The 25164-nt window shown below is 35.9% G+C and overlaps 1 protein-coding gene across 8 annotated transcripts in view; it reads right to left on the bottom strand.

The window, feature by feature from the left end:
- Positions 1-25164, bottom strand: part of PPP1R13B (protein phosphatase 1 regulatory subunit 13B) — a 59748-nt gene that overhangs the window by 9133 nt on the left and 25451 nt on the right. For 2 of the 8 annotated variants that reach the window (XM_070751544.1, XM_070751552.1), the window contains exons 4-12: positions 22932-22996; positions 12163-12264; positions 10557-10731; positions 9126-9322; positions 7091-7255; positions 5833-6013; positions 2820-2921; positions 839-1002; positions 79-580 (exon numbers count right to left, since the gene is read on the bottom strand). In XM_070751544.1, coding sequence (XP_070607645.1) covers positions 79-580; positions 839-1002; positions 2820-2921; positions 5833-6013; positions 7091-7255; positions 9126-9322; positions 10557-10731; positions 12163-12264; positions 22932-22996 — 1653 coding nt within the window. The remainder of the gene's footprint in view (positions 1-78; positions 581-838; positions 1003-2819; positions 2922-5832; positions 6014-7090; positions 7256-9125; positions 9323-10556; positions 10732-12162; positions 12265-22931; positions 22997-25164) is intronic. The other 6 variants (XM_070751548.1, XM_070751559.1, XM_070751573.1 and 3 more) reach the window with 3 other exon arrangements.

Genomic DNA, 25164 nt, shown 5'->3' with positions numbered 1-25164 from the left:
AGTCTAATCATAATTCCTAATGGGTTGCAACTTCTAAAGCATAGCCAGAAAATAAAAAGTAGCATAAAATTATTCTACCTGCTTTAACTGACTTATTTAGTGTACTATACACAGCTTGTTGATAGTTCTTTGGTGGAGTTGCTTGCTGCAGATAGACTGAATATATGGAGCTTGAATTCACAGTTTGAGGGCCTTTCCTAGGAGACTGGGGTCTTGAACCCTTTTCAGCTAAGAAAGGCCTAATGGCCACTGTTAAAGGAAGATCAGGCCTGCTATCCCCGCCTGGAAATAACGGTGCATTGGAAGGTTGGTATGTTGGACTTGGAGGCACAGATATTCTCTGCTGTATCTGCTGTGAAGAATTTGGTTGATGAATGCTGCTTGCAGGTGGTAAAGGAACAGGTCTTTGCCGGTTCACAGCCGTAGAACTAGGCCTTGGCAGGCTGCCATCTTTCCGTCTTTCCAAGGAATTAGTGGAACCTGGCCCTGAAGGAACGGAGCTTGGATAGGTCCCATAGTTTGGAGGCAACTGTTTATTTACACCAGGAATAGTTGGTGGTATTTTGCCTACATCAAGACTCTAAACGGGAAAAAGAACATTTTAAAAGGCTGGTTAGACTGCTCTATTTCACACCAAAAACTAGATAACTGAAATATAAATCTAATACTCCATATTATAACATTTTAACAAATGAGTTGTATATAGATTGTATACAGATTGTATACAACTCATTTGTACAGATACAATCTATCTGTACCAAACTGTAACAGCAATGAATATTTTAATATGCAAAACAAGAGAAAGGAAGGAAGAAAAAGGGAGGAATAAAAAACCCACCAGTTTATCAGTGCTTCCTAAGCCTGAAGATGATAAAGGTTGACTGGATATAGTTCCTTGTTTTAAATTTGCATCCATATTTGATTCCTTCCAGTCTGTATTAGAGAGTTGAGGTGGTTTTATCACAGCAGTTTGTTTAAGTGCAGGCCACGTTCCATCATTAGCTTTAAAAAAAAAGTTTCATTAAAGATATGCTTGGGGAATAAATCAAATAGATCTAGAAAAAAATATTTACATTAGGGAAATAAAAGTGGTAACAGAGAAGCCAAAAAACAGATGTACTTTTAATTCTAAAGGTTCATTATTTATGCACTGTTCCATTCCATACCATGGTCAAATTACAAGTGGCTATAAGTATATATCAAAAGAATTACTTGTTACTTAAAATTGCTACATTCAGAAGTCTCGGTTTCTTTAGCAAGTTAATAGCAGATAGAAAAAGCAATTTCTGCCTTAAAATTCTACCTATTTTTAGTTTGATAAGCCAAAAGCAGGTCTTCCTAATTTTTTCAGGCATGATTTTGTTCTGAGAAAAAACAACAACATTCTGTTCATGGAATCTAAACTGAATCTAACAAACAAATTCGACATTTTTTAAAAGAAGCATTTCCAAAAAATGTAATTAATTAGATGTAGTACAAAACTCATGTAATAATAGCAAGCCAAATATAAAAGACTCTCCTTTTTAATTTTAAATGCTTAGAAGAGGATTTCAACACCTATAGCGTATGATAGAATTGTTGTAGACCAGGGGTGTCAAACTCACATCGTCACGTTGACATATTGGGGCTTTTTTTCCTTTGCTAAACCAGGCCTAAGGTGGCATCTGGCCCATGGGCCGCATGTTTGACACCCCTGTTGTAGACTATCTGCTCCAAATAAACCTTTAATATCCCTTAATTTAGTATTATTAAGTAATGTTAATTAACTTGAATTTAAGTTGATTCAAATAATTTTGCAGGCTCATTGTTACAAAATTATAGTCCTGAGTTGATCCTTTGTCAGCCTTAGGACGTTACGTGTCATGGGATCTGGCAAATTGAGGAACTGCCTTGTTTCCCATAATATCTGCCCAGAAGATTCAATCCTATTGGATTGGCATGTTCCGGATTCCTTCAATCAAGCAAGGTGATTTATTGGGACCCCAGAAGCATATCGTCTGTTTATTAGAAGAGCCATGAAGACCCAATCTCATCCTCAAAACTTTGAAGAAGGAAAATGAGACCTCTTGCTTCATTCCATCTGTTTGTCACACTTGCCATGTTTCATTTCTATTTTTATCTTTTAACAATTTCACTGTAATTTCTTTGATTGTTGTAAGTGCCCAAATCAACAGCATACAAGTTTGCACTGATTGTCCAAAGCAGAAGAAACAAGTAGATCCTATACACAGCTTATGTAAGAACACACACACACACACAAAAGAGAGAGAGAGAGAAGGAGAGAGCGAGAAAGAGAGAGAATATAAAGGAACAAATTCCCATATTCACCGGTTGTCACAAATTTACTTCACGCTATTCTACATGAATTCTAGGAAAAGATTCTGCTGAAGATGAAACTTAGAATATACCATTTTGTGTCTGAATTTATTTATTTGATAATATGACAATAACTATATTTGTCTCACATACACATACACGAGCATGATTTTCTATCTGTGTGATTAAATATTCATTTTGTGATTATCTACTCAATCACCCAATACGTATATAGTATCAAATATTACTGAATAATATTTTTTTAATTAAATCTCTTTAATTAATTAGAAAGACAAATCTTTCAAGAAGCTGAATAGAATGCAAAAAATTGAATAATAGTATATTAAAATTAATATTAGCTATTTTAAATGTGATTTATCTTCAAATTTAACATGCTGAAAAGTAATCAGTTGAGAATGAAATGATTTGATTTTTGATTGGAGTTAAAAATCATTGAAGAATATAGTTGGTTTAATAAATATATTATGGTTTGTAAAACATACATTTCCAAAACTGATTAGTTTTGTTTCTTGGATACCATGTAGAGCTGCATTCAGGCCTGACATCAAGGTCTGATACTGTCCATGACCACCTATAACCATCATCTAGGATAGTACAAAGAATCAGAAAATCAACTTTCTCCACCCACTCAATACCCTCCTCCTCACAACAATCACCCTGATTTCATGCCTGCTTGCCTAGTAAGAGGAAATGTTGTGGTTTCTATTTTTTAAATTACAGCTGAAGCAGCAGCCAAAATATGTTTTGTATTTAAAGAACTTTTTTCACATGTAAAAGCTCATGTAGATTATAAGCCACCTTGAAATCAATTTCTAGAGGCAAATAATGTATATGAATGTATATAATAAATATAAATTATGATTAAAAGATTGCTTTAATTTAGACACATATCTTTAAAAAGTGACATCAAGTCTATAGCTTAAAATCTGTTTTGGAACGTTTCAGTCAGTTTAATATCAGAATATATATTAGAAACATAGAAGACTGGCGGCAGAAAAAGACCTCATGATCCATCTAGTCTGTCCTTATACTATTTTTTGTATTTTATTTTAGGATGGATCTATGTTTATCCCAGGCATGTTTAAATTCAGTTACCACGTCTGCTGGAAGTTTGTTCCAAGGATTTACTACTCTTTCAGTAAAATAATATTTTCTCATGTTGCTTTTGATCTTTCCCCCAACTAACTTCAGATTGTGTCCCCTTGTTCTTGTGTTCACTTTCCTATTAAAAACACTTCCCTCCTGAACCTTATTTAACCCTTTGACATATTTAAATGTTTCGATCATGTCCCCCCTTTTCCTTCTGTCCTCCAGACTATACAGATTGAGTTCATTAAGTCTTTCCTGATACGTTTTATGCTTAAGACCTTCCACCATTCTTGTAGCCCGTCTTTGGACCTGTTCAATTTTGTCAATATCTTTTTGTAGGTGAGGTCTCCAGGCCTCCATATTTAAATGTAGGATACAAACACAGCAGAATTTTAGCTTGTGGAGTCTGCGTGTTGTTGTTGTTTTTACTAAAATTCCAAGACCTATTAACAAAACACAAGAGCAAAATACCTACTACAAAAATGACTGAATGTTAAAAGATTAATTGAGTCAGTTATTTCTGCATTCCATAGAATATAGACCATAATATTGAATATAGTCAAATACAAACTGTATACTTGTGTAGTTCCAGGATTTAATATAAATATATGAAAAAATTCAATGTAATAGCTGTGAGAATCATTTTCTCGTTTTCATTTCAGGCAAGATATGCACATAGTCACATAAAATAAACATAAGATAAAGCACTTCTAAAGTCTCTTCAGTGTGATGCTCTATTGGTGCCACTTATGTGGCAACAGATGGCCAATCTCATAAAGTTAAATCTTGTTTATTATTAAATAGATATCATCAAAAATTCCATGATTATAATTAGATTAAGAAGTTGAGAAAATATCCTAGAAGACAGTAACAAAGCACTTGTGTACTGCTTCCAAAAAAACTCTAATTTTACTTGAAGAAAACTAATTTTCTTTGCCCCTTGGTGTGGGTGATGTGCTTCCTGAAACCATCAAGGGAATTCATTTCTAAATGAATGTTCTTAAAATTCTTAAGATCCAGAATGAAATATGAACTTTCTTTTATTCCTGATTTAATTTTTTTTTTAAAAAATCCTCAAACTATTCTAGTCAGGAAAAATATTCTAGTGTTTAAAATGTTTCTAAAATTACCGTATATCATTTGTTTTGTTTGAACACAGCAGAAAATATAAGTAAAGATGGGATGAACAAAGCATGTCTGTGGAGATCAGTTATCCAGGTCACAGTTGTCTCAAATGTGCTTTTTCAAAAGTCAACTGGACTGGGTTTTTTTCCCTTGAGGAAGAACAAAACATTTTGTTTCTTGGATGAGAAATGAAAGGTTTTGTTCTTTTTACTCAAGGAAAAACAGCCCAGTTGCCTTTTGAAAAAGCATTTTTTGGAATGAACAATGCATGCATTCATGTTTCTTTGGAAACAGATTATCCTCAGTATTTTGAAAGTGGCAACATAGTTAATGTTAACAAACTATTCTGTTTCTTCTAGAGTATTAAGATTTGCTAATCATTAAAATGTCTGAATCATTCTCTTTTCTTTCCTCCTCCCCAAAAGTCATATACACATTTATTTAAAATACACAGGTGGATATGACAAAATCTCTAAACATTCTTTTCTGTTCAACATGTATCTGTATATAAGACTTCAAATCCCCATATTAAAATTGGAATTTTTAAATTTGTCAATAATCTACAAATTCCTAATGCAAGATTTTAGAAAAGATAGATGCTGAGTATATATTGTGCGTCAGATTGAAGAGAGGGAGATAACAAGACAATGCATTATGTTTAAATCAGAAACCTTCTATAGACCTGCAGTTTGTCCACCATGCTCATAGTTTGTAACTATAAGAAATAACTAGATATGGTCACAAATATAAAGAAGAGAAAGAACACTAGTAGGTTATGGGTAAAAAATGTAAAAATGAATGATAAGTGACATGTTAAAAGAAAAAACTCAACCCCACTCCAGAAACTACAGGATGTATTCTGAATGAACCTGTTTTATATACTTAGTATATAATCTTTTCAGAAATTGCTCTCAATTTAATTAGAGAAAAAAAGGCCAACTTTCAAAAAGAAGCATATACGTAATTATCATATACATGACTCAACAGCAATCACTGTTTTTGAAAAAAAAATCATTTTATAACAATTATTTCTATGTTTCTTGCAATTAATTTTCATAGCAGAATTGTATAATACTGCTCATCTAGAAGGTCTATAAAGGTACCAAACAGAAATATGAGACAGAGATATTTATCCCAGGATTATTAAAATCAAAGAAAGTTGCAGGGGCCATTTTGTTCTATTTCAATATTTTATCCCAAGAGTTGAAGGCCATCCCAGAGAAATACTCTTTTATCATCTCCCTTCACACAGAACAAGTAGAATCAATAAGAGCTACTTACCAGATTTGGACCTCCCATGAGTTGTGCTAGTAGTAATTGTGAGGGACTGTGGTTTTACTGGGTCAAGGGGTACAGCATAGTTGTTAGAGCTAGGAACCTGAATGTATGGCCCAACTGCTGCAACTCTGCCTGAAGCATTCAATGAGGACTGTGGTGAGGAACTTCCATTTATCCGATTTAACTAAAAAATAACAAACCCAATGCTGTGTTAATATGCATTTTTTTAAAAAATAAATAAAAGCTAGAGTTGTTTCATCAAAGTTCAAAAGTAATTAGTGCTATCTACTCCACTTCCTTCATTTCAATCTTATTGGATGTTTTAAGAGTTAACACATTTTCCATGATTTTATGATGAAGTCAGGTACACACACACCTTTATAATTTGTATTTCTTAATATTAATGCCTTCAGTGATTATTATTATTATTATTATTATTATTATTATTATTATTATTATTATTATTAATTAGATTTGTATGCCGCCCCTCTCTGCAGACTCGGGGCAACTCACAGCAATGATAAAAACAATATACACTAACAAATCTAATATTAAAGTTTAAAATAACAATTTTACATTAAATCATTCAATGTCTACTTCAATACAGAAAGAATGATCAGACATCACTGATATACGGTAATCTATTTTCTTTCAATTGCAAAGTTGAAGAAACTGTAGCCTTTCATATGTTACAAAAGCACACCTGACAGATTTCTCTGGTGACTGGCTACAACTGCTGAAGGTTCTGCAAATTGTAGTTTAGCAAGTTATAGATGGCCAGAGGTTTCCCACTCACATTCTACTGGTTGTAAACAAGAAGGATGTGGCTAGAAATATTAATAGATAGCTGATAGGAAAATCAAGAGAGCAGGAGGAGATCATTTCTCCTTTGGCAAGATAGGTGGCAAGTACATTTAATAAAAAAGTAAATAAAATTTCTATTTTAGAGTTCTAATTATAAGAGGGTTCTGTGTAAAAATTAATATCTTTTGATAACAGACCATCCTCCCTAAGTTGTCATGTGTTTCATACATTTCCATCTTTAATGCAATATTGAAAATAAATACAAGATTTTGCCCACGTATGTAGCATATTTTTAATCACATGTGTATCTGTGGTGTGAATAAATATTTTAAAAAGTTATACATTTCTCACTAACTTAAATAGAGTATTTCCAGAATGCTACCGCTGCATAAAAATGGAAATTCATTGGGCTTCACAGAACTCACTGAAATGTGGCCCTTTTAATAGTTTATCTTACAGGAATGTTTTCTTTTTGACGTGCCTCAACTTTTTTCTTGTACAGGCGCTCGCGTAACTCATTGATTCGTTTGTCCATCATAGCCACTTCCATGTTACGTTTGTTCAAAAGTTCTTTCTGTTGATGAAGTTTAGTATTCTGTTCTTGATTAAGCCTGTTGCGAATCTATTTTTTAAAAAAAATATATAGTTATCATTCAAAGTTGATCCAAATTTACTCACAGATATTTAATATGAAAAGAATTAAAGTCCAACAGACAAGATCTAAAGACACAAGCTTTGAAATTTGTTTCATTTAAAAAAAATACGAAACAACAGTTTGTGTGTATCAGAAATTTCTAAAACTCATGATTTGGTAAGAGACTATTGTTTAAGACCCCCAAACCTAAACCTTTTTTCAGGAGCTGAGAGAAAAGTAAGTGAATTTCATTCACTTAAAGTATATCTATGCAAGGAAATAGAATCCCATCAGAATTTCAGGTCTAGCTCACTGCAGACCAACTTTTGCAGAGCTAGAAATCTATATGTCTGTTGTACAAAGACCTAAAATAATCTATTTGTGATTATGTGAGGTTTTAAGCTAGTCAGACAAAGTCAGAATACGATCTAAATTGTGTGAGCTAATATCAGAAGTTCATTCTAAATCTCCTAGTATCCTACTGCTACTGCATAACTCATTTCAGAGGTGGATAGAAAAGTGCTGGTGTGTAATTTCCCTCCTCATTCTCTCCCTATCTTTGATCTGAATATACTGAGTAGCAGAAATGCATGTTGTAACAGGACTTAAAGTAATTTTAGACTACAGTCTCGTTTTCTCTTAATTTGAAGAGCTGTGGTTTCTCCAGAAAAGCAATTTGTAGCAAGCATACATTGCACATTTTGACATATATCCTTGGATCTCACTTATGACTTTAGATCCAAGCCCATAGTTGGCCTTTATGTGATGTGCTGAGGAATACACTCTGAAAAATAAGTGGAGCTAACTAATAGGTTCCCCTAATACCCTGGCCCTGACACTTGGGGAAAAAAGTCTAGTTTTAACAGCCTTTTTTGGAAAGCCAAGACAGATATGATCATCCAAATCTCAGGAAAAGGCAATGCCCAATCTAGAGAACAGGCACCTTGACATAGAAGGACACCTTCTCATTCCCACAGGATGAGTTTCATAGAAAGGACCTGAATAGGCCCATTCTATTGCATCTGGTGTAATAGGAAAAACTAACAGAGATACAGGTACCCTGTTTCTCCCAAAATAAGACATCTCCTGATAAGCCCAATCAGGCTTTTGAATGCATGGCAATAAGGCCAAGCACTTAGTTCAGGGTTCAAAAAAAGAAAAAGAAAAGATAGGGTCTTATTTTCAGGGAAACATGGTAGTTCTCAGGTTATGCCTACTCATTCAGGAACATTCAAAGTTATGTCAGTGCTGAACGACAGGATCTTAAGACCATTTCTCAAAATTGTAGTCATTGCAGTTTCTCTGTGGTCATGTGATTGTGATCTGGATACTTGGCAATGGCTTACAATTGCAACAGTTGCAGTAGTCAGTGGCCACATGATTGCCATTTGTGACCTTCCAAATTGGTTTCCCACAAGCAAAGTCAATGGGGAAGCTGGTGGGAGGCTGCAAATAATTCCCAGCATTTTATCTCATGACCTACACTTTATAGAGCCCACTCAACTGCCCACCTGTAGCTCTCACCCATAAGCCTCTCATCCACCAGAGGCAACTTCTGCCTCTTCGCATGTTGCAGCTACATGATGTCCTTGCTTAATTATCCATGTGGTCTTGGGGGTACAATGTGTAAAAGACTGCCATTACACTTTATGATGAAATTATTTAGTGATGGAAATCTTAGTTCCGACTACTGTCATAACTCCAAGATTAGCTGTAGGAGTTGCCCAATAAATATCGATGGCTAAACTGTTAGTGCAACATAGCTTGTGTCCTGTTCAGCTTTGATGCATTCTCTATTTTTGTTTTATTTTATTGTAGAGAAATGACTGATTTTTAAAAGACCAAAGGAATTATTTACCTGTAGCTCTTGATATAATTTTTTTAATTCTATAGTTGCAGGTCCTGTCATCTGTCCATTGTAAGACTGGATCCCATTCAATTTCCCTTTTCTTAGATCTTCTAATTGTTGAGTAAGCTGGTCCACTTTTAACACTGCAGCTTGTAATTCTTGTTGTTTCTCCTGGAACATGGCACTGATATGTTCAATTTCAGTAGCTACAATGAAAAATGAAAAAAGGGAAATATCAATGAGTATCAGAGATTACATGCAACACTTTAGAATAATAGTTCCATTGGGACTGGGTGACATAAAAGTCAAATTAAGCAAGCAAACAATCAAACAAACAAACAAAAATATCCTTGCAATCTTTGCATTATATGAGGCATGAGCTTGGTTGGGTTTTTTTACAGATGTTTCATTGCCCAATGACTAGCACTGATATTACTTAGTGTGGGTAATGAAACATCTGCAAGAAAACAACCAAGCCCAGAGAGCACCACTGATGACTCATTTCAACTAAGAACTACAAATATCATCCTTAATTGGTTTGTATTGTATCTCTATGAACAAAATAAGAATGAGAAATGGAGAAACTGTGATCTGACAAGTTCATTATGATATTCTCGTTATAAGTTTTCTGTTCCCTAAATAAATAAATAGTTCAATTTATTTCTATTCCCTACACTCAGGACATACAAGCAATAAAGAACAAACAATGGGAAGCTGAGAATACTGACACGAAAACTTAAGCCCTAAATTGTACAATAAGATCCATGTCCAAAGCATTGGAGCCACAACCAGCCTATAAATTCCGTAAATGAAGCCTGCATTTGTACTTAAGGACTTAAGAAACTCAGTGTATATATTTATAAATATTGTATGTTCGAAAGAAATAACATTAAGAGGTTCTCTGAAAGCCGTAAAAATTGAGAAAATTAATATTGAATAACTCTTCTGATTTGAATATGATTAATCATAGGCAAGAGCCAGATTTTGGATGCTCTCTGGAAGATAAAAAGGATGGGAACTTGTTGAATCTCCAGGATGGACAATTATATGTAAAGTAGATTATTATGACTCACATAATAAGCCACATTTTTTTTAAAAATCCTGGTTTATTGAAATATATGAATGTCTTGCATTGCTCAGATAATTCATACCAGGTTTAACAGTTTTAACTACAAACTTTTATATCTCATTCTTAATCAAGTGTGTGCTAACAACATGCTGAAAAATAATGTAAAGCAGTTCTGATACAGCAGTTGTTCCCTTTCTCATGAAAAATGGAGAGGATGGAAAATAAAAGTGAAATAGCAGAAATGGCTTCCAACTAACTGCATGTTTAGTAGTTTGACAGGCATCTCACAGCACGACTATTTCTAAATCAAATAATGGATCAAAAAAGTCAAGTAACAAGTATTACAGAAATGGGGGAGAAATTGCTCATACACAAATTGCCATTCATAATTTTGCTGTAGTCCACCTGCCCCCTCATGGCACGGATTTTTTTCAGCTTAGTCTCTTGGGTCTCTACTCGTTCCTTAAGTTTCTGAAGTTTTTCACTCTCAGACACAGACTGTTGTTGACGTCGTTCTTGTTGCTTGAGATAACGCAAACGTTGTTCCTATCAAAACAAGTACATATAATCATTCTGTGTCTTATTTTTAGAAAAATATTACTGTCTGTCTGTTAGTATTAAAAGCATGTTGAGACAGCTAGTCTTTAAATTAGTTAACAGCTTTCATGTCTGCCGATGTTTTGCCTTTTAAGTCTAGAAACAAATATTAACTCCCTGTCAAACCAGTAAAAAGATCAAACCTCATATACACTCTTAAGAATTCAAGCGAACTATTCATTCCAACATAGTTGCAAGTTTCCTGTAAAGCACACTTCCTGCTACTCGAACATGCTTCCTTCCACTGAAAAATTGGTCCCAACACTCCATTACACAACTTCCCAAAGGAAACAGTGACTATCAGGATTACAAACATATAAAGATAAAGAGATCCAAAGCAAGATATATATTAGAATCACAGCCTATGAATTGAACAAACGCAGGAAATGCTTCCTTTTTTCTCACAGCACTTTGTTATTACACAAAACAAAAATTAAATTCATTTCTGCTCTCTTATATGGCACATATTTTTAGTAACATATGCTAAAATACTTTAGTATTAAAATATATACATTGTATCAGTTATGTTTCTATTTATTTTTGGAATTTTAATAGATAAAATGCAGCCCTTTTCAGACAAATAGGCTATATAGCAGTGATGGCAAACCTATGGCACGCGTGCCAAAAGTGACTCTGTGTGGCTATATTGGTGGGCACGTGAGCTCAGGGCCACCATGCATGCACGAGTTCAGGGCTTCTGTGCCGACTGGGAGTTGGGAAACCGTCTGTTTCCAGCCTCCGTGGAGTTAGGGAAGGCTGTTTTCGCCATCCCCAGGCTCTTAGAAAGGCTCTGTAGCCTGAGGACAGCAAAAATCGGGCACGCCATCACATGCCAGGAGCGGGGGGAGGGGATCATGTGCATATGCATGGGGGGGGGGAAACCACATGGAATTATAGGTGTGGGCACACACACACATGGCCCTGCTACGCACTCCTTTTAAGCAGCTAACCAAAAAAGGTTCAAAGCATCCATACTAAATTTTCAGTTAAGGTGAAATTGGGCCAGCCGAAAGAAAAAAGGAGGAAGAACCAGAGTTGTTATTCTCAGAAATAAAATAAGTAGTAAATCCATACTACCTCCAAATAACTATTGAGGAAGCAAAACAAAACAACAAAACAAAAACACTGTGTGTACTGTTTCAATCGCTGCCTTATAAAATATCTTAGCCATTTTTGATGCAATGGTGCAGTATCACTACTTATGCTATCTTCACTAAGAATCCTAATGTAAGGTCGGTTGTATATGTACACTTGTAGCAGCATTTTAAGCAAGAAAAAATAGTACTGAATTGCAACCATTTTTGATTACATCATTTTTTGTACAGTCAGAGTTAAAAAATCTTCTGGAAAATACATTTTCAAAGTTTGATGAAAGTTTACCTTGGCAACCAACATTTGCTGCTGATTTTCAATTTGCTGTTGCTGCCTGGTAGCCATATCCTGAAGTTCTGACAATGTGAGTTCAACACGTGGATTTCCAACCTATAAAGGAAAAAGATCAATTGTAAAAAAAGGAAAAGCATTTAATGGAGATATAATAAAACAATTTCAGTTTCACAAGTGGAAAAAAATTAAAAGCAAGGAATAATTTATAACTCAATCTCATGACAATACAGAGCTCCAAAATGACACGTATACATTACATATGAAACATGTTTGAAAATTTAGCTTCCTGAAATATATCTTTTACATGTCTGACACATTAGTTTCTTAATTTTTTTTAATGTTTAGCAAAAAGTAGACAGACAATGAATTATTTTAAAAATCCACAAAAGAACAGTAACATAATTAACAAAATCCTAGAACAATCCTAAATATAAAACCCCAACATTAAAAAACTCAGTAATAAGTATTTAAAATTTTCACATACAGTGGTACCTCAAGATACGAACCCCTCGTATTACGAACAACTCGTGATACGAACCCGGGGTTCAGAAAAATTTTGCCTCTTCTTACGAACTTTTTTCGAGTTACGAACCGGCATTTGGAGACTGCTGGGAAGCCGCGCGGCTGTTTTAAAAGGTGACAGCCGGGCGGCGGGGCTTCCCAGAAGCCTCCCGAACGCCGGTTCGTAACTCGAACAAAGTTCGTAAGAAGAGGCAAAATTTTGCTGAACCCCGGGTTCGGTTCGGGAGGTTGCTGGGAAGCCCCCCAGGACGGCTGCGACCTTTTAAAACAGCCGCGCCGCTTCCCAGCTGTCTCCCGAAGCCAAACGCGGAAGTTCGGCGTTCGGCTTCAGGAGACAGCTGGGAAGCGGGGCGGCTGTTTTAAAAGGTCGCAGCCGGCCTGGGGGCTTGCCAGAACCCCCCCGAACCCCCGGGTTCGGGGGGTGCTGGGAAGCCCCCCAGGCCGGATGTCACCTTTTAAAACAGCCGCGCGGCTTCCCAGCAGTTGCCGAAAGCCGTTTTTTTGCGGGGGGTTTTTGGGTTGCACGGATTAATTGACTTTACATTGTTTCCTATGGGAAACAATGTTTCATCTTACGAACCTTTCGTCTTACGAACCTCCTCCTTGCACCAATTAAGTTCGTATCATGAGGTATTACTGTACTAGGTATATATTATACATCGGATGCTGTACAGAATCTATTAAAGCTCTCCTAGGTGTTTGTAACTTTCAATTAGACCAAATGTGCATCATAGCACAAACATGTTTGAACTGAGATATCTCAAATCTGATAATTTAAAATATATGCAAAATCTGAGCTCCATACACTCATACACATTGAAATTTCAAGAATCTCTACATCGTTTATATTTATAAAGTTGTAGCCGCTGCAGCATCACCATGGCTGGCCACAGTCATGTGACTGTGGTTTCCAATGCTCCCTACAAGTTTCCCACAAGCAAAGTCAATAGGGAAGCCAACAGGAAGTTAGAAATCATTCCCACTACTTTTTTGCCCACATATTTTGTCATTCTCTTTCGTGTTAATATAATATTTCTGAAAGGATAACCCAATGGCTCATGGGCTGTCTTGTACGTTATAATATTGCATTATTATTAAACAGAAAAATAAAAAAACTGATAGGATTATTCTATGGCTTTAAAATATCTGTACTAAAAACATATTGCTTCATTTCTTGATTAGTGAAAAACATACTTTTTAAAAGAAATAAATTACATATATACAGAATAAAAGATTTCTGTTTTTACAATTTCATATACGATATATTTTATACTTTCATAAAGTAGACTACTTATTTTTCCTCTCTATTAATAATATTGAATTTCTACCAGTTTTGGACTGTGAATTTCAAGATAGCATGGTCTGCCTACCAAACAAAATTATTTGGTAATTAGTACGGTATCATGATTAATGAATGCACATGTTTTTTCATTACTTTATTTTTTTTTTCACAATTGAACAGTATATGTTTGGAATTGTTTTACCATCAAATAATTGTACATAATCAATTACCGAAACAAAGTCAACAGAAGAATGCATCAAACTCCTAATGGCTTAAATATTACAAGGTTTGATACAGCATATTAAATATGCTGAGTCTGAACTATACTAAATCAAAAAACACAAGAAGGATGAGGGAAATAAAACCAATAGCCTGTAAAAAGACAGTTACTTCTATCCAGATTTATTGAGCCACATCTTGGATTTTTTTTAATAAGGTTTTTTTTTTGCATAGACGTCTTAAGAAAAAGCTTTAACTTGTGACTAGAATATAGTTGCAACTGCAATTTCTTTTCATAAAAATCAACAAGACGTTAAAATTTAGCATTTCCTCCAAAATATTAAAGTTAAGTGCATACATTTCATAATACCTGAAGGACTATATAACTAAAGTATCTCCAAAATATAGGATTTTACCTTCTATCCATAACAGCAAATTATGACGACAATCTTCTAGACACAAATATACTTTCTACACACATTTAGACAAATCTTTACCATTAATGATTATTCTGCAGTGGTATCTGAACAAAACAGAACTAACAACAACAAAGGTTTAAACCTGTAGCATTATGCTTGGCTGTTTCCTCTTTATCCACATGAGAAGAAAAGATGGCTGTAGAAGAACAGGAAAGACGCTCAGCTTCAGAGCTGCAAATTTTGAAGATCAGAACCAGTATATTTGGCTCATCAAAGTAGGGCAGCTAAGTCTTTGAAAATTTAATAACTTCATAATAAATTTGTTCTTAAGTAATACAGTTTTCCTGAAAAGGAGTCAAGCTTTTAATTCTAATTCTTTTTAATTCAGTTACAGTCCAGATAAAATGGATGAAAAATATCTGCAATCCTTCTTATCCAAGGGATAAGCTCAAAGAAAACAACAAGAGCCCAAATAACTAAACATTGTACTCATACTACTTATATAGTTTTTCTCTGTATGACATCATTTATTTTTCAAAACAAACCTGAGCCTATCACACGTAAGACACAAAACCTCATGGCACTTACTGACAGTATAATAATAATGCATTTCCAGTGTTCATAAAAGGCATTCTGGTAGATAACTACTCCCACACGCATTCCAAAAATTCATTCTGAGCTTCACTTTCTAACAAACTACTGGCTTCCTTCTATTAACTGAGAAATCGTGCTCTTAAAATAGAACTGGTTCAAATATAATTCTGACCATACTAACCTATGAATGAAAAACTTCTATTAAAACATAATATTTATATTTCAATTTATTATATCTGAGGAATCTTTTAGAGCAGTGGTTCTCAATCTTTCTAATGCCACGACCTCTTAATATAATTCCTCATGTTGTGATGACCCCTAACCATAAGTCTAGCTCCAATTCTCCCAATAGAGCTTTAAGGTGATTGGCAGGAAGGTAAGAGGGACACCCACACTGTAAAGACCTACTGGTAATTGGTCAGATTGTAAAAATATGTTCCAAGGTGCCAGAATAGAAGCTTTACTTCCTAACACCGTGGGAAATTTGTCTTTTCCCATGGTCTTAGGCAACCCCTGTGAAGCAGTCATTCGACCCCAAAAGGGGTCCTGACCCCCCAGGTTGAGAACCACTGTTTTAGAGCAAAGTAAGTATTGGAAACATAGCCACTCTCACTTTATTTTTAGTTCTATCACATCCCAGTGACAAGGAACTGAAAATAACATTATATATCATGATTAAAATAATTACATTATTCAACAGATGTGCTTGCATGATTTATTTTCTTCATTTATTTAAAAGTATCTCTATCAGCTAATGTACACTTCAAATCACAAAGATAAGTTTCTATGCACACCAGTACTAGAAGCAGCAGACTTAAAAAACAATGAAGCGGAAATGTGAAAAATATATAGATCTCTGGCATGTGATTGTGCTTATCAACCTGTAATATTGATATATTTTTCTACTGCAGCAGAATGTGGAAAAATACATTTGCCAAATAAATTGCAGACTGGAATCATGAAGATAGTGTTTTTATATCTGTTTAAAATCTGTTATATAGATGTGAAAAACAATCCATCTATGGAACAGCTGATTTTGTTTATCAATAGTATAATGTAGAGTGATCCCTCGAGTATCGCGAGGGTTACGTTCCAAGACCCCTCGCGATACTCGATTTTTTGCAATATAGTGGTGCGGAAGTAAAAACACCATCTGCGCATGCGCGCCTTTTTCCATGGCCGCGCATGCGCAGATGGTGTTTTTACTTCCGCACCTGGGAAGACCCAGGGAAGGTTCCTTCCGCCGCCCAGCAGCTGATCTGCTCGGCAGTGCCGCAGCAGCGAGGAGCCGAAGATCGGGGTTTCCCCGCCGCCCACGCAAAGGGGAAACCCCGATCTTCGGCTCCTCGCTGCTGCCGCGCCCGCCGCTTGTCCGCCCGCCGCTTGTCCGCCGCCTGCCCGCCCACCGCTTGTCCGCCCGCTGCTTGTCCGCCACCTGCCTGCCCGCCCGCCCACCACTTGTCCGCCGCCTGCCTGCCCGCTCGCCCGCCGCTTGTCCGCCCGCTGCTTGTCCGCCCGCCGCTTGTCCGCCGCCTGCCTGCCCGCCCGCCCGCTGCTTGTCCGCCCGCCGCTTGTCCGCCACCTGCCCGCCTGCCCGCCCGCCCGCCGCTTGTCCGCCCGCCGCTTGTCCGCCGCTTGCCTGCCCGCCTGCCCGCCGCTCGGTGCACGAGAGAGGGAAAGTGAGAAAAAGAGGGAGAGCAAGAGGGGTAGAGATAGAGAAAGAGAGAGAAGAAAGAAAGAGATGAGAAATGAAGGAAGAGAGTGCGAGAGAGGAAGAAAGAGAGAGAGAGAAGAGTGGAGCATTTTTTAATTAATATTTTCTGAAAAATCGTGATATAGCGTTTCGCGAAGATCGAGATCGCGAAAATCGAGGGATCACTGTATATTATTTTGATGTTTCAGTCCATGTCTACAATACAACAGATGTGTTTTTATTTATGCGTACAATGAAAATAAATATTTTGGTCCATGCAGTGATAGTGTGTTGGGATAGCGGAAAAGAAGATAGATTAATGATAGAGGAATAGCGAGGGGAGAAGGAAGACAGTGAAAAACCGGGAGTAGAATAGCCATTGGGATATGCTTAATTTGAAACATAGAAACATAGAAGACTGATGGCAGAAAAAGACCTCATGGTCCATCTAGTCTGTTTATCCCAGGCCTGTTTAAATTCAGTTACCACATCTGCTGGAAGTTTGTTCCAAGGATCTACAGTGATCCCTCGAGTTTCACGATCTCGATCTTCGCGAAACGCTATATCGCGATTTTTAAAAAAATATTAATTTAAAAAAAAACCACTTCCGCGTTTGGCTTCGGGAGTCAGCTGGGAAGCGGCGCGGCTGTTTTAAAAGGTCGCAGCCGGCCTGGGGGGCTTCCCAGCACCCCCCCGAACCCCCAACCCGGGTTCGGGGGGGTGCTGGGAAGCCCCCCAGGCCAGCTGCGAACTTTTAAAACAGCCGCGCCACTTCCCAGCTGAGTCCTGAAGCCAAACGCCAAAGGCGAACTTCCGCGTTTGGCTTCAGGACTCAGCTGGGAAGCGGCGCGGCTGTTTTAAAAGGTCGCAGCCGGCCTGGGGGGCTTCCCATTACCCCCCCCGAACCCCCAACCTGGGTCTTCCCGGCCGCCCACGCAAAGGGGAAACCCCGGCTCCTCGCTGATGCCCGCCGCTCGCCTGCCCACCAGCAAGACGGGGAAGACCCAGGGAAGGTTCCTTCGGCCGCCCAGCAGCTGATCTGCTCGGTAGCGCAGCAGCAGCGAGGAGCCGAATCGGGGTTTCCCCTTTGCGTGGACGGCGGGGAACGCAAACTCCACCATCTACACATGCGCGGCCATAGAAAAAAAGGGCGCGCATGCGCAGATGGTGTTTTTACTTCCGCAACCCTACATCGCGAAAAATCGATTATCACGAGGGGTCTTGGAACGGAACCCTCACGATAATAGAGGGATCACTGTACTACTCTTTCAGTAAAATAATATTTTCTCATGTTGCTTTTGATCTTTCCCCCAACTAACTTCAGATTGTGTTCCCTTGTTCTTGTGTTCACTTTCCTATTAAAAACACTTCCCTCCTGAACCTTATTTAACCTTTTAACATATTTAAATGTTTTGATCATGTCCCCCCTTTTCCTTCTGTCCTCCAGACTATACAGATTGAGTTCATTAAGTCTTTCCTGATACATTTTATGCTTAAGACCTTCCAACATTTTTGTAGCCTGTCTTTGGACCCATTCAATTTTGTCAATATCTTTTTATAGATGAGGTCTCCAGAACTGAACACAGTATTCCAAATGTGGTCTCACCAGTGCTCTATATAGCGGGATCACAATCTCCCTCTTCCTGCTTGTTACACCTCTAGCTATGCAGCCAAGCATCCTACTTCCTTTTCCTACCGCCCGACCACACTTCTCACCCATTTTGAGACTGTCAGAAATCACTACCCCTAAATCCTTCTCTTCTGAAGTTTTTGCTAACACAGAACTGCCAATACAATACTCAGATTGAGGATTCCTTTTCCCCAAGTGCATTATTTTACATGTGGAAACATTAAACTGCAGTTTCCATTGCTTTTACCATTTATCTAGTAAAGCTAAATCATTTACCATATTACAGCCGTCTCCAGGAATATCAACCCTATTGCACACTTTAGAGTCATCGGCAAATAAGCAAACCTTCCCTACCAAACCTTCCCCTATGTCACTCACAAACACATTAAAAAGAATAGGACCCAGAACAGACCCTTGTGGCACACCGCTTGTAACCTGTCTTTGCTCAGAATACTTGCCATTAACAATAACCCTCTGATGTCTACGCATCAGCCAGCTGCAAATCCACTGAACTATCCAGGGATTAAGTCCAATCTTCACTAATTTATCTATCAGCTCTTTATGTGGAACCGTATCAAAAGCTTTGCTGAAGTCCAGATAGACAATATCCATGGCACCACCTTCATCCAACACCTTTGTGACATAGTCAAAGAAATCAATGAGATTAGTCTGACATGATTTGCCTTCAGTAAAGCCATGCTGATTTGGGTCCAATAAGTTATTGTTTTTTAGGTGCTGATTTATCCTCTTCTTGAGTAGAGTCTCCATCATTTTAACTACAACTGATGTCAAGCTAACTGGCCTGTAGTTACCAGCTTCTTCTCTACTGCCCTTCTTGTGGATAGGCACAACACTGGCCATTCTCCAATCCTCAGGAACATCTCGTGTTAATAGGGATTGGTTAAATAAATCAGTCAGCGGGGTAGCAATGACAAAATTTGAGACTTATAATGAGGATGAAGTCCACCAGTCTTACCTGTTATCTGTAGCAGATTGAACCTGTTGCTACTGATAGGTAAAATAAATAAATAATACTGAAATAACCACTGGTGCTTTTTAAAAATTAATTCACAAAATCACAGAATCCATTTGGGAAGAAAAATGTAAATTTTACAGTAGCAATAATTTAGCTTTATGAAAATAGATTGACTAAATCTAGACAAAAAGGGAAACTATTTAGATACAAAAATCAAAACGGTGAAAACAGACCTTACTGTCATATTTATCAAAGCTTTGTTTACTTCAAAAATGACTTAGAATAAATGTCTTGCACCTCATAGGAGCATAGTATTTCTCTGATATTTTAGGCCACCATGAAAGCTTAAAATATGTTGTTACTTAAAAAAATTAAGTCATTAAACTAAACTTCATTAAAATCATTAAAAAAAATTTAAAACCTCACACTTTTTTCAAGTTAGGCATAGGCCTTATATTTATATCCACATAGGACACTTTATCTAGCAATATACCTTTAAAATGTGCTTAATTATACTATTAATATTTTTTTTAAAGTCACCAAAGTTCTTCTTATGCCATTGTTTATAATAAAAAAAATAATATAAGTAAAGGTAAAGGTTATCCTTGCAACATATGTGCTAGTCGTTCTTGACTTTAGGAGGTGGTGCTGGTTGACCATTAGTGAACAACCAGCTAAATGTGAGTATTAATTAATTAATTAATTAATTAATTAATTAATTTATTTATTTATTTATTTATTCAATTTTTATGCCGCCCTTCTCCTTAGACTCAGGGTGGCTTACAACATGTTAGCAATAGCACTTTGTAACAGAGCTAGGCTATTAATGTCCAATATGCAGTGCGGGTTCCAGACAGATGAGTTGTATTAGAGAATTGTTCATATACAGTACTCTGGTTAGTAGTGCAGTATTACCGAAGAAGAAGCTACGCAAGATTAGGTTTACAACTCTTAATGACTTTTTGGCAATGTTGTTAGAGTTGGCTTTGGCACTTAGATATGAGTACTCCAAAGTCCTTGACAGAGTGAGGGTCGTCTACAAGGTCTTGTCCACTCAGTTTGTATTTTGTGTTCTGATTCAATTCAATTGGGTAGCATATTTTAAAGAATTTTGAATTCCAAAACCCTACCTCCTTTTATACCAAAAAGAATCAAAACGAGGTAATCTTGAATATTTTTCTTGTCATTTCCTCTGCTAATTACTAATTAAAAGAAGAGCATGAATTGCTTTTGTAACTAATATTTTATTTTGTGACAAACATGTAGTGCATTTTCTCTTTAATAACTGATAACCAGTTCCAAAATTGTAATAAATTTTGTAGTCAAATTTTAAATCAAATAGAAAAAAAGATAATCTATTGACTGCACATTGGCTCAAAATATAATACAAACTCAATGCTACTTAGTGATGAAATGATTTCCATCCTCCTTTTAATGAAACTGGAAAGAACTGCAAGCCAAAATATGAAGGCTGTGTTTACTATACTTCAACCCTCAAAAGCAATTATGAATAATAGAAATGCCTCATTAAGCACTATAAATAAATACTATTCCTTTTTATTGCGACTTGTGAAACTGGATTTTTCTGGATGTTTAAAGAGGAAACAAAGCCATCCTACTGTGATATGCTCTAACCTGCTATGATTAAGGCTCATTAAAAGATTCTGAAATACTATAGGATTTATTTTATTTTTGTTTTTCCAACATTGTGGTTCACGCAATGTTTATGAAGGTGACACAACCTCAAAAAACAGACATTCAAAACAGCACAATTAAATTTAATGCTACAGGCATCAAAAAGCCTTTACTTGCCTCACACATTTTCATTACAACATTATTTGTTTTAGCTAAATTGTTGACAGTGTTCCATAATAAATTTGTACAATCACCAAATGTAAATATAATAACTCTTGAAGTACCATTTCTTTATTTCACCATTTATTTTCATAGCTAAGTGTGATTATTGAAACAATAATAAATGTGTATTGTTAATATTAATAGTAAAACCAATTAGCTAAGTTGGTCAATAACTCCCAAATCTCATAAGAAATAAGCTCTCATCCTCAGTTTGCATAATCTAATAAATCTCAGGTGGTTGGTATCTTCTTCTATGAAAAACAAAAGCCCTCTTCTTCTCTTATTCAAATCCTTCTTCAATATGGAAAATGGCCCGTGGGCATTCATCAGAAATCAATGAGTGAAAAAGTCTAGTGGATTTTGCTAACAGTGAAAAGCCTAATCATGACAATATCACATCAGCTGTAAAGTCTAATTAGTTCATTGCATTGTCCTTTTCATATTCAATAGAGAAGTTTAAACTAGTTCCATTTTTACACTTGACTGTGGATTTAAATTTCAAAAGACAAACAATGCAGAATAGAAACTTTACAGCTTGTATGCCTGTATGGTTGTACATTTTTAAATGCTTTTACTGTTTTTTAAAATTTTCTATGCTGTCCAGAGTCTACTAGTGTTGGATAGCTGAAATAAACATTTATTACTGAAATAAAATAGCTATCTGAACTTTTCTAAAAATTCTGTTTTCTAAAGAATAGAAACAAACCAAACAGATTTTAGCAAATAAATGTAACACCCAGAAGTATATGAACATTCTTATGCTATTTTCTGAAAAGACATTTACTTGATATATTTGGAGTTGAAACATGCAACCCAGGATTTTAACTTGTGCTATCATTTATTTCTGTATGCCTTACTATTGTTTTATTTTTATAATCTTAACTTCACAAAGTCTTTGGGGCTGGGCAGGATGTAAGTGTAACATATTAATAGGCCTACATATATAAAGACACCGGAATTCTGAACCAGCGTAGCCAATACAAAGTATTTAGTTTAGTGGTTAAACCACTGAGCTAGAAACTGAAAAAAATATACACTCAACCTAGGCATAAAGCCAACTGGGTGATCTTGGGTCAATCACTTTCTCTTAGCCCCAGGAAGGAGTCAATGGCAAACCTTTTCTTAAATCCCATATTGCCATAAGTTTCCCTAAAGTTTAAAAAAAAAATCAAAAACTATTTATTGTCATATAATGCTGATGTTAAGTCTTGTTTTTGTTTTTGTGTTTTGCTTTTGTATAATATATATTTTGTATTTATATGTTGCTTTTTTAAAACTGTTCAATAAAAATTATTTTTTAAAAAAAGAAATATCAGTGGGATAAATTCAGGAATGCTGTCAACTGTCATAAATTTTATAAAAGAAATCCTAGCTAAATTTTTAAAATATAAAATTGTTTACCTTGGGGAAAGCTATATAAAATATTTTACTTTAAAATGTGCTTTAGAAATTGTATTTATTTATTTGTTTCTTAACTATGAAAAATCATTCCAGGATATAAAAATTCCAGGCTTAAAAATACAAATCAACTTGAAAATACATATACTGTTAATATGCGATTTGCCACCTACCCCATTTTCTGTACGTTTCTCCATAGGTATAGAGATTCCATTTCTATGACTTTGAGTCTGTCGTCCTGGGAAAACAATTATAACATTTAGCTTTCCTGTTTAATACTAATTTTCGTATTAAAATTAGTAAACATTTAAACAATTTAAATATAATGCCCAACCTTGTGTACAAAATTTTAGATAGCAAAATGTTTTCCATTTTTAAAATTGTGAACATTTGTTTTTTTACATCTCAGTAGAATCTCAGTTTAATAACAACTAAAATACCACTGAAATTGACATTGTTGGATTGCATAGGAAAATATAATATCCCTAAAACAAACTGTAAGACAGAGTAAATGTGGCAGCTATGGAATATTCACCCAATAAACCAGACTAGTACAAATAGAGTATGTATATTTACAGTTATTCAGTAGACTAGTCGTTATACAGTCCAAATCATACACATATAAATCAAACTATCATATACAAACTAGATATCAGCACACAATTCTTATATACACAGTGTCTAAGCAATAATACCCCCCAAGAGGAACTCTACTTGCTCCCTCTTATGGCCAATTGCCTCATTGCCCTTAAAGGAACATATCTCAAACATACATAGTTGGCTTATATGTATTATATTATCCAGTCATATACATTGTATTGGCAATGTCCCCCATGGGTGATCAATACATATCTATTTACATTTTCATATTATAATCTTTGTGCTTTATAACACTTTGTGCTTTGGTAAAATGATCGGCAATATTTTCATCACTCGCACAATATACAAGCTTAATCATTTTGTTTTGTACACTTTGTCGCACATTCAAATATCTGATATTCCTATGTTTACATCTGATTTTCACTGCAATATTGTTAGCCATATTGATGGGAGACTGATTGTCCTCATACACAGTTATTGGTTCTTTGATATCAATATTTAGATCTTTTAACAATTGTTTATAAAAGATTAGATCTGTACACAACAGAGATAAACTAGAGAACTCTGCCTCAATCGTTGAGAAACCGATATGCTGTTATCTTAGGGACTTCCAACCAATCATAGATCCACCTAATAGTACAACTAATCCCGATATGGATTTTCTAGTTACTGTATCTGTAGCAAAGCTAAAATCTGCAGAGGCTGTTAATATGAGCTCCTGTTTTGGCTCTAAATATAAACCATAATAAATGGGATGTTTTAGGTATCTTAATATCCTTTTTGCTGCCTTCCACTGATATTCAGTAGGCTCAATGTTATACCTTGCCAACTGATTTACACAATAGGCAATATCCAGTCTTGACCAATTACTTAAATATGACAAGCTTCTTATTAAATATTGATATAATTCTTTATCCACAAAAGAATATTTGTTATCACTATATAAGAAACCTGTTTCCATTAGGTTTTTGCACCCCTACAATTCTTCATATTAATTTTTTTAACAAATTGTTGATTTTCTTTTCTTGTGTACCCTGTGTCCTTTATCACTTTTCTTTATATCTAAACCATTGGTTCCTAAACTTTTATAACCCATGCCCCACTTAAGCATCTCTAAAACCCTGAGGCCTCCCCCGCCCCGTGACATATAATTCTTATTATTCAAAAAGTGAACTACTCACAGGGAGGAAGCCTAAAAGCCTATTGACTTGGTTTAAACAAGGTTACAATCGCCCCCATTAAAAATCAAATTGCCCCCCTAAGGGGAGTGGGCCCCATGTTGAGAACCAGGGATCTAGACCCAAATAATGTCTTATTTTGCCAAGAATTCTGATTTTGAATTTTTTCTCCAACTCAGAAACAATTTCGCCCACTTCCTTTTCTGTCTTGGCGATAATAACTATATCATTGGTGAATAGTAACAACAGTGACATAGAAATGCTTCTATACTTTCTGAATAAACATGAGTCAGCAAACAATTGCTTGAAATCCCATTTTACTTAATTCATTGACTGTGCACTTATTCTCTCATAGCCAGATTTAAGGTTTGAGACCATAAAGACTCTTTAATTTTCCAGCATCTACCTTTACTATTACTCACAATACCAGGTGGAATTCTCATATATATTCTGTGTTGTAGAGATGCATGCAAATAAGCCGTCTCTACATCAATATGGTGAATACAACATCTATTCTTGGCAGCCCATACCAAGGCGGTTCTTAAAGATGTTGCCCGCAAGCTTGGTTCAAAGACTTCATCATAATCTGTCTCCAATTGAGAGAAACCCTGCGCCACTAGTCTCGCCT

Source organism: Erythrolamprus reginae, chromosome 1 (assembly GCF_031021105.1).
Source record: "Erythrolamprus reginae isolate rEryReg1 chromosome 1, rEryReg1.hap1, whole genome shotgun sequence".
In the NCBI taxonomy this organism is placed as follows: domain Eukaryota; kingdom Metazoa; phylum Chordata; class Lepidosauria; order Squamata; family Dipsadidae; genus Erythrolamprus; species Erythrolamprus reginae.
Note: the sequence above shows the minus strand (reverse complement) of the source record. Positions and strands in the feature narration are given on the sequence as shown.